General features: G+C 31.6%; 1 protein-coding gene across 6 annotated transcripts in view; it reads right to left on the reverse strand.

The window, feature by feature from the left end:
- Nucleotides 1-15,093, reverse strand: part of Pvr (PDGF- and VEGF-receptor related) — a 60,900-nt gene that overhangs the window by 6,434 nt on the left and 39,373 nt on the right. For 5 of the 6 annotated variants that reach the window (XM_089631569.1, XM_089631567.1, XM_089631565.1 and 2 more), the window contains 12 exons: nt 13,276-13,433; nt 12,684-12,984; nt 11,365-11,523; nt 10,952-11,082; nt 10,248-10,416; nt 9,565-9,816; nt 8,229-8,453; nt 7,972-8,143; nt 6,873-7,000; nt 6,302-6,471; nt 5,547-5,669; nt 5,252-5,424 (listed from right to left, as the gene is read on the reverse strand). In XM_089631569.1, the coding sequence (XP_089487695.1) occupies nt 5,252-5,424; nt 5,547-5,669; nt 6,302-6,471; nt 6,873-7,000; nt 7,972-8,143; nt 8,229-8,453; nt 9,565-9,816; nt 10,248-10,416; nt 10,952-11,082; nt 11,365-11,523; nt 12,684-12,984; nt 13,276-13,433 (2,161 nt within the window). The remainder of the gene's footprint in view (nt 1-5,251; nt 5,425-5,546; nt 5,670-6,301; nt 6,472-6,872; nt 7,001-7,971; nt 8,144-8,228; nt 8,454-9,564; nt 9,817-10,247; nt 10,417-10,951; nt 11,083-11,364; nt 11,524-12,683; nt 12,985-13,275; nt 13,434-15,093) is intronic. The other variant, XM_089631566.1, reaches the window with a different exon arrangement.

Genomic DNA, 15,093 nt, shown 5'->3' on the forward strand with positions numbered 1-15,093 from the left:
GAGTACGTCTTTCAGTTGAAAAATTGTGATTTTGTTTTTCTTTTATTATTTGAATTATTATGTTTTTTCGGATAAGATCGTTAAATTTTGGTACTTTAAATTCTTCAAATAAAAGTTGAGTTGGATAATCTCTCGGTTTTTTCAATATTATTTTAACAATCAGACGTTGTATAATTTCAATAGGTAGGAGATTAGTTTTGTATGCGGATCCCCAACTGGTTACACTGTATTGGAGATTCGATTGTACTAATGCGTAGTAGACTGAAGTTAAATTTTCCAATGATAGAAAGTTACGCAGTTTCAGAAAAATATAAATTAATTTCCTTATTTTGTTAATGGTAAGGTTAATTTGATCTTTCCAGTTAAGGTTTTTGTCCATTATTATTCCTAAGTATTTAATTTTATTTGTAATTTTTAGTGTGGCACAATTTATTGTACAGTGATTTGTATTATGTTCTTCAAAGTTGTCGTGTATAATTATGTCAAAATTTTGTGGAATATCGTTTGATTTTATTGCGAATGGCAATACATGGGTTTTTTCGCTATTTAGGGATAGTAGGTTTATGTCAAACCAGTATTTGAGTAGATTTATGTCTTCTGTTGCTTTTTGTTTTACTCCTTCCCATGTATTATCACTTTCAATGAGTACTGTATCGTCCGCGTATGAGGTTATACTACCTAGAATTGACTGTGAGAATATCCCGTTTACATATAAGATAAATAGTAATGGACCCAGTACCGTTCCTTGTGGGATTCCATATTCAGATGTCTCTTCATCGCTGTATATATTGTTTATTTTGACGTACTGTGGTCGATTCTTTAAGTAGCTTTTTATCCAATTTGCAACATTCTCCTTAATGTTCAGATTATCTAATTTTTTCATAAGTTTTAAGTGAGATATGCTGTCAAATGCTTTTCTTAGGTCTATGAAAATGCCTAAACATTTTTTACTCTTATCTAGGTTTTCGTATATGCGTGAAGTAACGTTTGCAATTGCATCTTGTGTGCTGCGCGCTTTTCGGAATCCATATTGGTTATTGTGAAGTATTTTGTTGTTTTCAATAAATTCCATGAGTTGAGATTTAACAATTTTTTCGAATATTTTTCCAATATTAGAGATAAGAGAAATTGGTCGATAGTTGGTAACATTAAGGGTGTTTCCACTTTTAAATATAGGCGAGATAATTGTTTTCTTATAATTTGATGGAAATATTCCTTTTTTAAGGCTCAGATTTATCAGGTGAGTTAATGGTTTAATCACATAGTTTTTAATAGATTTTAGAATTTGGATCGTTATATTATCATATCCTGGCGACGAACCTCCGTTCATATTTTCAATTATTTTTAAAATATCTACTTCACTTATCATTTTAAATCGGGACAATGAGTTTATATTTTGTATATCTTCAATAATTGGTTTTGTAGTTGATCCTTTTGTCACGTTAATTTTTTTGGCGAGGTTTTGCCCAACTTTTGCGAAGAAGGAGTTGAATACATTTGCCCATCTTTTTGGATTTACACTAGCGTTTATTTTTACTTTATTTTCATCTTCAATTTCATTGATTGGTTTATTTTTTTTATCATTTTCTATTGCACAATTAATTGTTTTCCAGATTATTTTTGGGTTATTTTCGGAGTTTATTATTTTATGTTTATAATACTCATCTTTACTGATTTTAATTATGCGTGTCAGCTTATTTTTGTATTTTTTGTATTTGCAATCCAGTTCTTTGTCATTTGGGAAATTAACTGTTTTTTTGTAAAGTTTACTTTTTTCTCTAATTGAATTTAATAATCCCTGTGTGATCCACGGTTTCAAGAATTTATTTTTAGCTAAATTTCGATTTGGAATTTCCGTTTTAGAATTTTCTATATGTGTCGCTAAAATGTTTTCAAAGTTATTTGAGCATGATTCAACCTCTTGACAGTCGATTACTTGTTTCCAATTTTCCGTTTTCAAATTTTCAATTAATTTCTCTATGTTTAATTTGGTATATGATTTTTTTATTGACATGTTTTTTGTGTGAATTACTTTTCCATCTTCGTACAAAAATATACATGTATGATGGTCTGTAATGTTATTTTTCCATACAATGGTTTTAATTTTATGAAGATCCTTTAAGTTAATATTTGTCCAGAAATGATCTAGACAGGATGGTTTTTGACCTTGAATTTCACGCGTGTTTTCATTAGTACACGATTTAAAATTATTTTCAGTCATACAATTTAAGTATTCATGTTTAATTTTACTATCATTATTTTTGTTAATGTTGATATTGAAATCTCCCGTTATTATGCATTTCTTATTTTTGAATTTTGATATTATATGCCGTATTTGTTCAATAAATACGTTAGCATTAGATTCATGGGTTCTGTATATTGCTATTAAAGAATAATTCGTTTTGTTGTTGCTAAGTTGAATTTCTATGCAGTTTGTTGAGTCCATATTGTGTTCCAAAAATGTTACAATGTTAAATTTATTATGTACCCATACCACTATTCCACTATTTTTATTAATATTTGTGTTTGTTTGTATGTAAGTATATTCGTGTAGATTGTAATGTGGTGAGTCACTATTTGTGAACGTTTCCGTTAACACAATGACTCCCGGCTTTACTTGAAGATTATTTATATTGAGAATAAATTCTTCAATGTTTTTTTGAAGGCTACGTATATTAAGGTGGATTATTTCTATACCAAGGAATTTGTCTGTGATGATATCGTTACACTCTTTTGCACTATGACTCTTGAATTCACTGATTTTGAAGTTGTTTTCCAGTTGTATGTTAATAAAGTCATCCATTTTGTCGAATGTATTAATTGATGTTATTTTTTTTTTTTTCTTATTACTGGTATTCAATTTTTTGAATTTCCATATTCATCATTCTTTTTCGGTAGGTACATTTAACATCATTTGCTTTATGGTCCGTAGTTACATTTGTTTTGTATATCGTATTTGTTTTGGTACAGTTGAAACACTTTGGGGTTTTGTCCTTTTTCACGCAATCCTTGAATGTATGTTCTTCGCTGCAATACATGCATCTTGGTTTATTTATTTTGTTAAGGCATTTGATAGAGGTGTGTCCAAAACCAAGACAATGGTAACAATGCATCAGTGGGTTGCAGTCCTCGATATGGGCTCTTATGAAGCCTATATTTATTCGCTGTTTCTCAATTAGTTCTTTACGAATTTGGGCACTTGTTTCGATAATAACATTACACAGTTTGTCACTCTTCTTGTTTTTTTTAAATTTCATCACCTTAATTTGATTCAAATTTTTGATATCTTGATTTTGACTAATAATGTCATTCATGAAATTTTCTTCGCATTCTTCGTTGTATTCAGCACTCACGCCTTTAATTATCATGCATGGTTTCTTTTTTTCAATATTTTTGGCGATTATGCCAAATTCAGTTTTATTAATTTCGTCTCTTAATGTTTCGGCGTCCGTTTTCTTCGGACAAGTAATCAAATCCGATTTTTTGTTGTTTTTTTTAAGCTGTTTATTCCAATCCCTAATTTTGAGGCTGATATGGATTCAGAAATGCATTTTTCAATTTCTTCCGAAGTTTTTTTGTCTTCTGCCGATATAAGAATGGCATAATTAGGTTCGTTTGTCCAATGTTTCTTTCTTTGGTCATCTGGGCATAGGATGGTGCTTTAGTATTTTTATCTATAATTTTTTCGATTTTTTCTACCAGTAGGTCGTTACGTTCAATTAATTTGTCTTGCAATTGAATTATTTTATTTTGTAGTTTTAATTGTTCACATTTTATTGCTTCTTCCAGCTTTTTAATATTGTTTTCCAAACTTTGTTTTAATTTCGAGTCTTTTACAGTTGTTATTTTATTAATATCGATTCTTATGTTTTCTATTAATTACTCCATAATTATATTTTTATTAAATTAACACTGTAGTGACATCTATTGGTTTACTTCTAGTTTTTGAAAGATATTGCTCGGTAGATGACTGGTTTCGCTTGGTCCATTTGTCGATAGATGGCGTAGTACGACAAATTATAAATAATTATTTAAATTATAACGAATGATTTATGATTTTTTTTTTTTAAGTGTCGATTTTTTATATTGTAGTTGAATGTATCAGATTATAATTTAAGATCACATGGATTTGCCTTGAGAATCACTTTTTGCGTCTATTTAATATATGAAACACTATTTGACACTAGATAATGTTCTTGATTAGTTTTAGGTAGTTAGATAAAGTTTATAATTGTTATTTTATTTTATTTATGTTGAATTTATCAGGGAAACACTGTTTAGTTCATTTCTACTGTTTTAAATGCTTTTTTACAACATTCTTCCTACTAACTCCACTCATCTTTTTTTCATAAGCCTCAAATATCAGTCGGTCCTCAACCTCGCTATGAGAGATAATTTACATTTGTCAAGTTGCTCCCTTGAGGCAATTGAGTGATACCATTACAAAAAATACTGATTCAAATACTGAACATGGGGCCATGACGCTGTAATATAAAATGTTAGATAGCAGTTTCTATGTTTTTACGTTGGCAACATTATTCCCGCGCAAATTTTTTGTGGTTTCATAATCTGTAGTCGTGGTGTTTTTGAATTTACCATCATGTAATATGTTTGTTTTACATTGATGTCCATTATTAAATGACAAAATTGTTTAAAAATTCTACAATTATTTTAATTGTTTGACCTGAGAAACCATTTTGCATTTTCAATGCATTTTGAAAATAGGTATTTTGCATTTTGCATTTGAAATGCTTTTCTAAAAACCATTTTGCATTTTGCATTTTCAAATGGAAAAGTTTTAACCCATTTCCATTTTGCATTTCAAATGGTTTTGGGTACCCATTTTGCACATCTCTGCACACCGGTAGCCAATACAAAATAATCCACACACTCTTTGGTGGTTTGTGAGCGGATTTCAATGAGCGAGTCATCGTCCCTTGTCTACTTGATACCAAGTTAACCAAGTAACCCATTTTAAAATCTGCAGCATTTCTTCATTGTAATATATTACATAAAATAATTTTTAATGTGTTCTTTGTTTCAATAAATAATGGATAGTTAAGATAATTTTAATTAGAAATCAAGATTTTCTGTAATATTAAGTGGGTATTTCCTAGACACCATCATCTACTTATAAATGATTTATTTTGGGTTTGAACTTTTGCTTACAATATAAAAATTAATACTTTTCATGGAAAAAAGATGAAGCAATGATTGTAAAAATATCACAACGTTGAAAAATTGTTCTTACCCTTCTATAATCCTGTTATAAAACTTCTCATCGGCTTCCATACCTGGGTAAGGCGTACTAGCTAGTGAAAAGAGTTCCCATAACACTATACCATATGACCACACGTCTGACTGTGTCGAAAACACCCTGTCCCTTATCGACTCTATAGCCATCCATTTTACTGGTAGAAGCCCCTGGAAATAAATAAGACATAAATTTAAAGTTCGTTATAATTATTGTAATAATTAGCTACTAGCCAATATTATTTCTTAAAACATACTTGATAAAATACTCTCATTAATAATGGATTACTTACATCTCCTTTCTTTTTGTAGTTGTCATTCTTATACATACTCTTGGCCAATCCAAAGTCACAAATCTTAACAATGTTGTCGTCAGCCAGTAAAATATTTCTAGCAGCCAAATCACCGTGGAGCACCTATAATAATAAAATGAACAGTTAAATATATGAATTAAAGAAAAGGGAGTTGTACAGTCAGGTGCACTAATCTGAGAGAGCTAGATATCCAAAGTAGACTTACAACTGTCTTCCTAAAGTCTCATACTCTTCAGCGAGCTGTAATCATAACCGTTGCAGACACAGTAACCTGGTTCTAGAGTGTTCATGGTGGCCACATCAATACTATGATTACTGTAACGTGTTACGGTTGCAGCTAACTGATGAGTGCGCGGCATAAAACGTATCCTAAGATACTTTCAACACAAACTTGAACCTAGAGAAGATAATGGTCACTGGCAAAGTGGAAGGCAAGAGAAGCAGAGGAAGATCACTGATGCCTCGAAGTGATCAGGTGTCTGGAACGCCAGTGGTCACGAAACTCTGTGTAACGCAGAACCGTGAGTACTGAACTGAGGACAATTGGAGTGTGAGTCACTATACTTAGTGATGCCACAACTCAAGAGGAAGAATCAAAACATGTATTGAAAAGGGAGTAAGTTACGCGCTATGAGTATCAAACTCGGCTTGTCCTACTGCTAGTTGAGTGTACTACTGCTGCGGTACTACCCACCGGGCTCTCAATCACTTCAATGGATAATGCATTATTTTACCTTTCTATTAGCCAGATATTCCATGCCTCTAGCCACCTGGAAGGACCAACAGAGGAGGTCCTGAGTGGAGATGGGGCGGACGTCTCTGTTGTAGTTATAATCCCCTCGATAGTTGGAGCGCCAATCTGGCTGAACACTTCCATTGCTCACTATGACGCCATCAATGTCCCCTGAAATAAATCCAAACTATTGAATGTCTACCCTTACATACTGAGTATAATAATAATATGTGATACCTTTTCATTATAATTAAAAAAAAAAAACTTTGAAATGAATCTCTCACAAGACGTCATATATTGTTACGGGAAAATGATTCTGCTATAAGTGTGCCAAAGCAAAAAAAATTACATCGGAGTCAAAACATAACCACTCCTGTTGTCACATAGTTGACAAAGTTTCCTACGAAATAAAGTGCAATAGGTTAATTTCTTTTTTTTCTACTATCATTACTTTCTAAAGCTAATGCGGTGATCACACTCAACTGAGATTCCATCAGTTGTCTGGTTATGTATTATTATTATGTAAACTAGGATTAACACTTTAAGAAATTCAAAAGAATACTAATATTTACCATTGGGTACCATGGATATGACTGTGTTGTTGGTGTCCAGTCCTGGAGAATGTAGGCCACTGCTGTTGAGTCCAGAATCCCCGTGGGATCCGCTACGCAAAAGGGGTAGAGCTGCATACTTATTGCCACTTTATTTTGAGTTAGCAAACAAGCCCAAACCAAAAACCAAAACCAAACAATGAGTTAGACACGATGCGCATTGTTATCAATAGCATTAATATATTTACAGAAGAACCTATTTAGAAGATTTTTGAGGAAAATGAAAAAGGTCACAGCATTTTAATTTGCCACAAAAACTATATTATGTTCATGCGGAAGACGGCTGTGTGTGCCTTGTTGTTTCATAATATAACACAAAAAATGCACATCATAAATAAAGGTTAGTTTTAAACAAAATTATTCCATGTTATTTTTGAAATAAGCTTTTAACAAGTAATGTTGTGCACATAGCAAAGAACAAGTTAGTTTTTTTTAGATTCAGAAAAAGTAGTGTAACAAAAGCTTCGTTAAAATATAATGTAACAGTCTATGCAAGTAAGTATTACAAAATTCTAACATAAAAAGTTATTTTTATCTCAAAAAATTTCTAAATAATTTAAGGTATTATTATTAGGTTATTTTTTATCAGAATAATAAACTCTTGCTCCTATGTTTTCAATGCATATTATACTATTCAATTCATTGTTATTGAGTTATTATTTATAAGAGTAATAAACTCTTTTTCCTATGTTTTCAAGACACTTTATAATATTCAATTCAATTCATTGTTATTTTTAATTGCCGGCAACCCGGGCGTTTCTGCAGTAACATAATCAAAATTACAAACATGAAAGTAACCCGCCTCATTAGAAGATTTCTGTTCTGAGGTTTCTGTTTAGGCTTTATTTCTGTTATTATTTATAAGAGTAATACACTCTTGCTCCTATGTTTTCAAGGCACATTATACTATTCAATTCAATTCATTTTATTATATCAATTATACCATTAGAAACAAAGCTTGCTGTTTAAAAAAGGCTTCGTTGATGGTAAATATGTCGATATCCGAATGATTCTGTTCAACGGCTAGCTTGCCCTACTATTTTTAAAATTAGGTACCTACCCGCTTTTATTACTGCTGATAGAATATGCACGGTTAATCATTTCAACGCCAATGGTTGGATCTATAACATCTGTACTGCGCACCACTTGATCAATGAAGTTCCCCCGGTGTCTCAACAGATAATTGTGCAGGTTCCCAAACCGGCAGTATTCTACAATGACGAACAACTCATCTGAAATGCAATGAAAAATGTTAAAACACAGACATCAATCACTTCTAGTGTACATCTATCTAGTAATAATTGTTATTTTCATTACGTTTTGTGACATTTTTGGTGCAGGCTCCCAGTAAGTTGACAACATTCAGGTGTTTGCCGAGATGCACCATGATCTTGAGTTCGGATACGAGGGCCTTAACAAATGTTGAGTCAGCTGTCTTCTTCACCTGCTTCACGGCCACAATGGTTGTTTCCTCTCCTTCCACGATGTTCTGAGCCACAGCTTTCATCACAACACCATATGCTCCAGAACCAAGCTGTTTTCCTACAAAAGCAACCATCAAATTAAATGTAGAACAGACAATCAATTTGTTTGTCTCAGCAAAAATTCAATAAGAAGCCATTTTGTTTGTTCCATATAAAATTTTTAATATGTTGAAAAAGGGTCTAGAAACTCAGGCAAAACTACTAATATTGTCAAACACCGAAGAAATACTCTATTGGAGAAAACAAAAAAAATTGTATTGAATTCATTTAAAAATACTGATTCTCAAATTGAACACTGGGACACGACCTTGGAGGAAATTTTCATTCTTCCACGCACACAATTTAGTAGAAAACTTTTGTAACCCAGTGATTCAAAACGTTTGAATTTTGTGGAATCAATAATTAATTCACATAAACTAAGTTAAAACCACTCAGGCCACTTGGTGCTATATCTGTCACTCAATGACACATCCTCGTGAAACTTGTCCTAACTCCTTTTATATTTTGGTAAGACATATAATAAACATTATAAACAGGTTTAGAAAGTGACAACACCAAGCTTTCTATTTGCATTTCAAAGTTTACCATAGACGTTCCCGTATAATTTGAAATAATAATAAAAAAAAAGAAAACTCCAAAACAGGTTCACCTAGTCAAGATTATTTAAAAAAAAAAAATTAAGTGACAATAACCGTTATAAAATATTTGTTTAATGATGTGTTTTTTAGTTACAGTTTACAAGAAAAAAACCATTGGTAAGCGCTTTTTAAAAACTTTGAATTTAAAATTTTAATGTATAATTGAATGATATACAGTAAATGAAACAAGATAACTTTAATTGAACACCGACAGGTTTCGGAACAATCGTTCCTTCCTGAGGGCAAAATATGTACTACTGGTCGGCGTTTAAAATATATAATGGTTCAAACAAAATTATCTTGTTTAATTTATTTATAATGGATACCCACAAAATTATAGCTTCTTTCAGAAGTATGAATAATATACGCCCGGTTGTAAAATCATAATCTGAAATAGTAATCTGCTTTCAAAATCAGTATTTTATTTTGGGATACTTATGTCAAAAAACTGCAAATCTATTTGAAATTGAATGTCAATATTTTGATGACCATAAGTTATTGTGTCTATGCCGGAGGGGTTAATCTATTTACCTAGCTTAAGCATTTCTCTGGGGAACTCCCACTTCTTATCATAAGGAAGAAGTTCAGCTTGTTCGTCAAGTCCTAACTCGGGATTGAGGTGTTCGGTGGCTCCTTCCTCGAAGTGGAGCAGGCCATCAATGCAAAGTTGCTTTCTGATTCGCTTCTCTTTCTTAATTTTTAAGATCAAGTAAGTTATAAGTAAGATGAAAACAATGGCCAATACGATGATGGTTGCAATGTAACCAGCTTTAAAATCTCCATCTGTAAGAATCAAAATGACAAATTTTATTTTAAAATTGAAAACAATATTTTAGAGGTATGTAGTATGCTTGTATAATTTTAACACAATAGCGGCTATTGTACACACACTTCGGAGCGACAGTACTGCGCGCAACTCCAAGCTGCCGCACAGAAAAGTAAAGTCCGGAAGCAAGGTAAATGTTTACAGTGCAGTCTATTGTGAAACTTTTCTGCGTGGTGGCCTGGAGCGTTGCGTGGTACCGTTGCTTCAAAGTGTACATGGAGCCTAATAGTTTTAACTTTTGCCAAGAGATGTCACACATCCAAGGGTTTATCAATTTATGATTATATATATCACATCTTCCCCGTTGATGGACCCTAAAGGTGTCAGGAACAAATGTTCAAAAATCAATCATCATAATAGTTTGGTTGATGTGTTCAAATGTTCATACTTAGTAAGGTGATGGCCTGCGATCTTACTGCTTCTCCTACTCGGCTGGTGGCCTTGCAACTGTATTTCCCGGGATCTTCTTCTGTGATGTGGGTAAATTGCAGCCGCTTTCCATTGTCTGTCAGTTTTATCCGAACATTCTCATCATTGAAAACCATCAAAACATTGTCCTAGAAAAGAGTAATATTTTTTTTATACAGAGAAGCTATAAACTGATTCATAAAAACTTCCACTAAGCAACTTTAATTATTATCGTGTCGAAATGGCAGTAAGTCGGTAGGCACTGTGAGTATTGAATTCTGTCCAGTATATACAAATTGGTCCATCACTACGGATAGTACCTAAGGAGGTAAATTCTACATGATAGTATGAGTTAAATAGGCAAATAACTTTTTTCGAAATTACAACATTTTAACATAGTTTTTAGGTTAAAAAGATGATTTTTTCTCTATATTTTTCTAATCAAAATTGTTTAAAAAATTTAACCAATTCGTTTTCATAATATATCAAAATAATCCGTGCCTCCAATACTATGAGCAATAAATGCACGAGTTTGTAGTAAAAAAAATATTGCTAAAGGCGCCATGCAAGCCTTTTGCATGTACATAAAGAATATATTTGCATTTTGAATCTGTTTTAGTATTTGATATTTTCATGTTTATTACGCAAGCATTAAAATTATTCACCAATACTGTGTGAACATACCTTATACCACTTTATTTCCGGAATGGGGATACCCGAAGCTTGACAGTAAAAGAAATGGTTTTGCTGTCCAAGGGATAGTTGAATTTCACTAGAATTCATGCTTGAAGAAGTAATATTTGGTTTTACAGCATCTGAAACAAAAGTAAGTTAAGTACTTATATTTACACCCACCCAAAAGTACCTGCTTACATTTATATGCACACAATATTATCTATGAAACCCTAAATTTATTGCTGTTGTTCAAAATTTTGGTGCAAATTCAGACATTTACAAAAAAATATTTTTGTTTACAAGTATGTAAACTCATTTAGGCAATCAAAATTCATATGTTTCCACATTAATATTTTGAGGAAAGATAACTAAATCGAATCGCAAAATCGAAAACCAAATACCAATCACGTGAATTGTTATACCTTTCACAAGTAACTCCATCTTCCGTTCCACGGTGGTTCCTTCTTCCTCTGTGGTGTGAGCACGGCAAGCATATTGGCTTATGTGTGACTTTGCAATCTTGGGAATGGACATTATCACCTCGTACGAAAGTTCTGTCGTTTTGCGTGTGATAGACACTCCTAAAAAACGATAATTTATAAAATATTAATACAGTCATATTATGTACTAAAACTTTGAAAATTTTATTTCAATCATTTCCACGGTCCCGAAAAACTATGCTAGATGTGCAAATTTGTAGTTTTGAAGCACAAATCTTTAAAGTTTCATTTTTGCATTTTGACTGTTTTTGATAACATATTACTCAAATTTTATAAAATATCAAACTACACTATATTTCTTGATTTCAAAAACAGTGAAAATGTCGAAACTAAACTTTAAATAGCTCTACTGCAAAACTACAAATTTGCACATCCGGCATTGCTCTTCGGGACAATCGATATTATTATTACAGCACTCTTTAATTGCGCATAATTAAAAATAGAATATATAAATGGTTTGCGATTTTAAATATGTATTTTAAGCTTAAAAGAAATCGTTTCTTTATTGGTGGTAGGCGCCCAGTGCATTCAATGTCTTCTTGAACTGCCGACCTTTAACAATATGTTAATACTAAACTTGTCTATATGAATCTCCAGTGAGATAGTTTGATTTCAATTTTTTGTAATTACATACAATATTTAAAAATAAATAAAAAAAAGCAATTCATCTGATTAACCCTTAACATGCTGAGAAATCCACTGTGGATTTCTGACTTTTGAACCCGTATTATACCGATGAATCCACAGTGGATACTCAAGTAGTTCTCACCGCACTTGAAATTTTATATTTCTGAAAGTGATAAACATTTTCGATTTCAAAGTCATAGTACTGTATCTATTTAGAGGAAAGTCTTATACAATTTATTTTTTATTGTGAAGACCACTTGATTTATGGAAAATATTAAAAATAAACCCAAGAATATTTTATTGTTTCTTTATCAAATCTTTTTTTATAACTTTATGGAGAAAAAAACATTTATCTGATTGTAAGTAGCTATTCTGGGTAAAATAAACAAGAGAAATTATAATATACATTTTTATAAATACATTAAAATATCTGGTAAGATGGTACAGTTTACAAAAACAATAAGTAAGTGAGTTATTAAGAAAATAGTGTCACCCCGCGCACGGTGGGCGATTGGTATTTTATCCCTGGCACACTAAGCAGTACAAGGTTGCCAGAGGTCGGCATTCCAAGGGTTAATCTAATAACTTTAAAATAAATGTTATATCAATCTTACCATTAAAACTATAATCATCAATGACTTTATTTTCTGGCAATTTATACCAGTTTGTTCCAGTGAAATTGGAAAAAATCGAGGCTGTACATGTTAAAGTCACATTGTCTCCAACAGCTATGGGATTCCCTTTATCATTGCCAATGATTCCGAAACCATCTTCTATATCGGAAACGTAGAAAACTGATGTGGATTGATTAGTTCCATTTTCATTTTGAGCAGTGCACTTGAAGAAACCTGATTGTTTTACTGGGATTTTTACTACGGACGTTTTTGTATAATCCCCTTTAGTCTTCAGTTCACCCTGAAAAATTACAAGGAACACATAAGTTACTTAGGTAGGTACATAAAAAAGAAACATTTATAATTCATCTTAGCAAAATAATGCATCATGGGGGCGTAAAGGTCTCTAATCTCTAGGACATAGTGAATTGTGTGAATGTGGATAAATATCAACCACAAAACAGATCCCAGAAGAATATCAACTTTCACTAGTTTCCCGGAGGTACATCTATGCTGAATTTGAACATTTCCCTGGGAATGTTTTCTTTCCTTTTGAAGAAGTAAAAAAAAAGTTGAAAAAAAGTCCACCTACTTTTTTTTCTTCCCATGGTACACCTTCACAATTTTTCAAACATGGCCGGAAGTTCCAAGTGACTTCAGGCAAGGGGAAGCCAGTTACACGGCACTCAATGCTTGCAATTGTACCACGCATGAAGAACTTCTTTGTATCCAATTCAACAGTTGGCTTTTCTTAAATCGCAAATTATAATAATTAAACTTAGCAAACATTGTTAATAATATTATTTTAAACATGTATTTGATGAAGTGTTTTGTTTCTGTGAATATTAAATAATTTTTTCAAAAGAAACAAACACATTGTGACCTGAAATTTTATAAATATCAAACGAAAATACTTGATTATTATTATTAATTATTAATTAATAAAGATCATACTTTTAACCGTGATACAGGAATTAAAGTCCTACACAAAAATGGAATAGGTTTATAATAGATATGACTTAAGCTTTTGAAATAAATAAAAATCGTTAAATTCAAAGGTTGTAATCATTAATAACCAATTAAATTTAACTGTCAGACCAATTTTAAGTATGTTTCCCATTACTTCACTTATCCCACACTTCTCTTCCCCACCTCTCTCCCACAAATGACGCACTGTCCCACTCTAGTATACTGTCCCTTTCTTTCTTGATAATATGTGTACTTTTGTATTTAATTGCATTATTTTATAACAGTCCTGATGACGGTACGGAGGTACCAAAACCGGTAGAAAGTGAAAATATATCAATAAAGTGACTTAAAACCAATTATTTTCATTTAATTTATTTTAAAAATCGTTTACCTATAACTTGCAGAATCAACTGTACAATGTGGAATAACCATATTAGGAAATTCTTGCAACACTAATTTAAATTACCTACAATGAGTACAAAATTCTATATTTAAATTAGTTTCAAAAATATTTTTTCATAGAGATGTAACATTTCATTGTTGTATCGAAACTTGAATATCTTGCCTGTGCAAGCCTTACCAAGGGACAAAATATTGATTTAGAATATATATGATTCTGAATATAAAAAAGAAACGGGAACATGAACACTCACTACGTTCAGAAATAAGGCAATAAATGGACAATAAACCCTGGAATATAACGTGCCCAAAATGTTCAAGATGTTGCCAAGTAACAAAAAAAAATTGTAAATTTCCAAATAGATTCCGATATATGCTGATAACATGGTTCATAAGTGGAAATGCTTTATACTAATTATCACTATCAATCAATATTTGTTATTTATTATCATGTAGATTTAGTGTTATTTTAGACTATGTGTGCTAATAATAATAATTTGAATATCTCAAAGGTAATAACAATTTTATTTATTTTTTAAATTTTATTTTCCGAATTTATATCCGGGTTAAATCTTCCCCACAGGAAAAACTAAACCCTTCCACACACTTTTCCACAAATGATCATCTAGTCAATCTAACAAGCAAAATAAATACAAAATAATATAAGAACAACACGTCAAATCACCAGAGATCAAAAGGAAAATAATTCACCGACTCCAGATATTTTCATATCAGAGGGTTCGGCTCGGTAGGACTTCTAATTGGACCTGTAAATCCTACTGATCCCTCAGTATAAATATTTATAAAACCTTTCGTAATCCTACATGTATTAAAATGCTTGATTTTTGAGTTTTTATATATAAATTCTTTGACAAATCTAATATGCCTAAATTTTGAATGGGAGAGCTAGGTATAATGCCAGTAGCCGAAATAACAAATGGTAATATTTTTATAGTCTGATAATTCCAAATTCTTTTAATTGCATTTCCTAAATCTGTGTATTTTCTTATTTTTTCAGAAACAGTTTTTATTAATAGTACAG

This window comes from Hesperophylax consimilis, chromosome 5 (genome assembly GCF_061612785.1).
Source record: "Hesperophylax consimilis isolate HC1 chromosome 5, BYU_Hcon_1.0, whole genome shotgun sequence".
Lineage (NCBI taxonomy): Eukaryota > Metazoa > Arthropoda > Insecta > Trichoptera > Limnephilidae > Hesperophylax > Hesperophylax consimilis.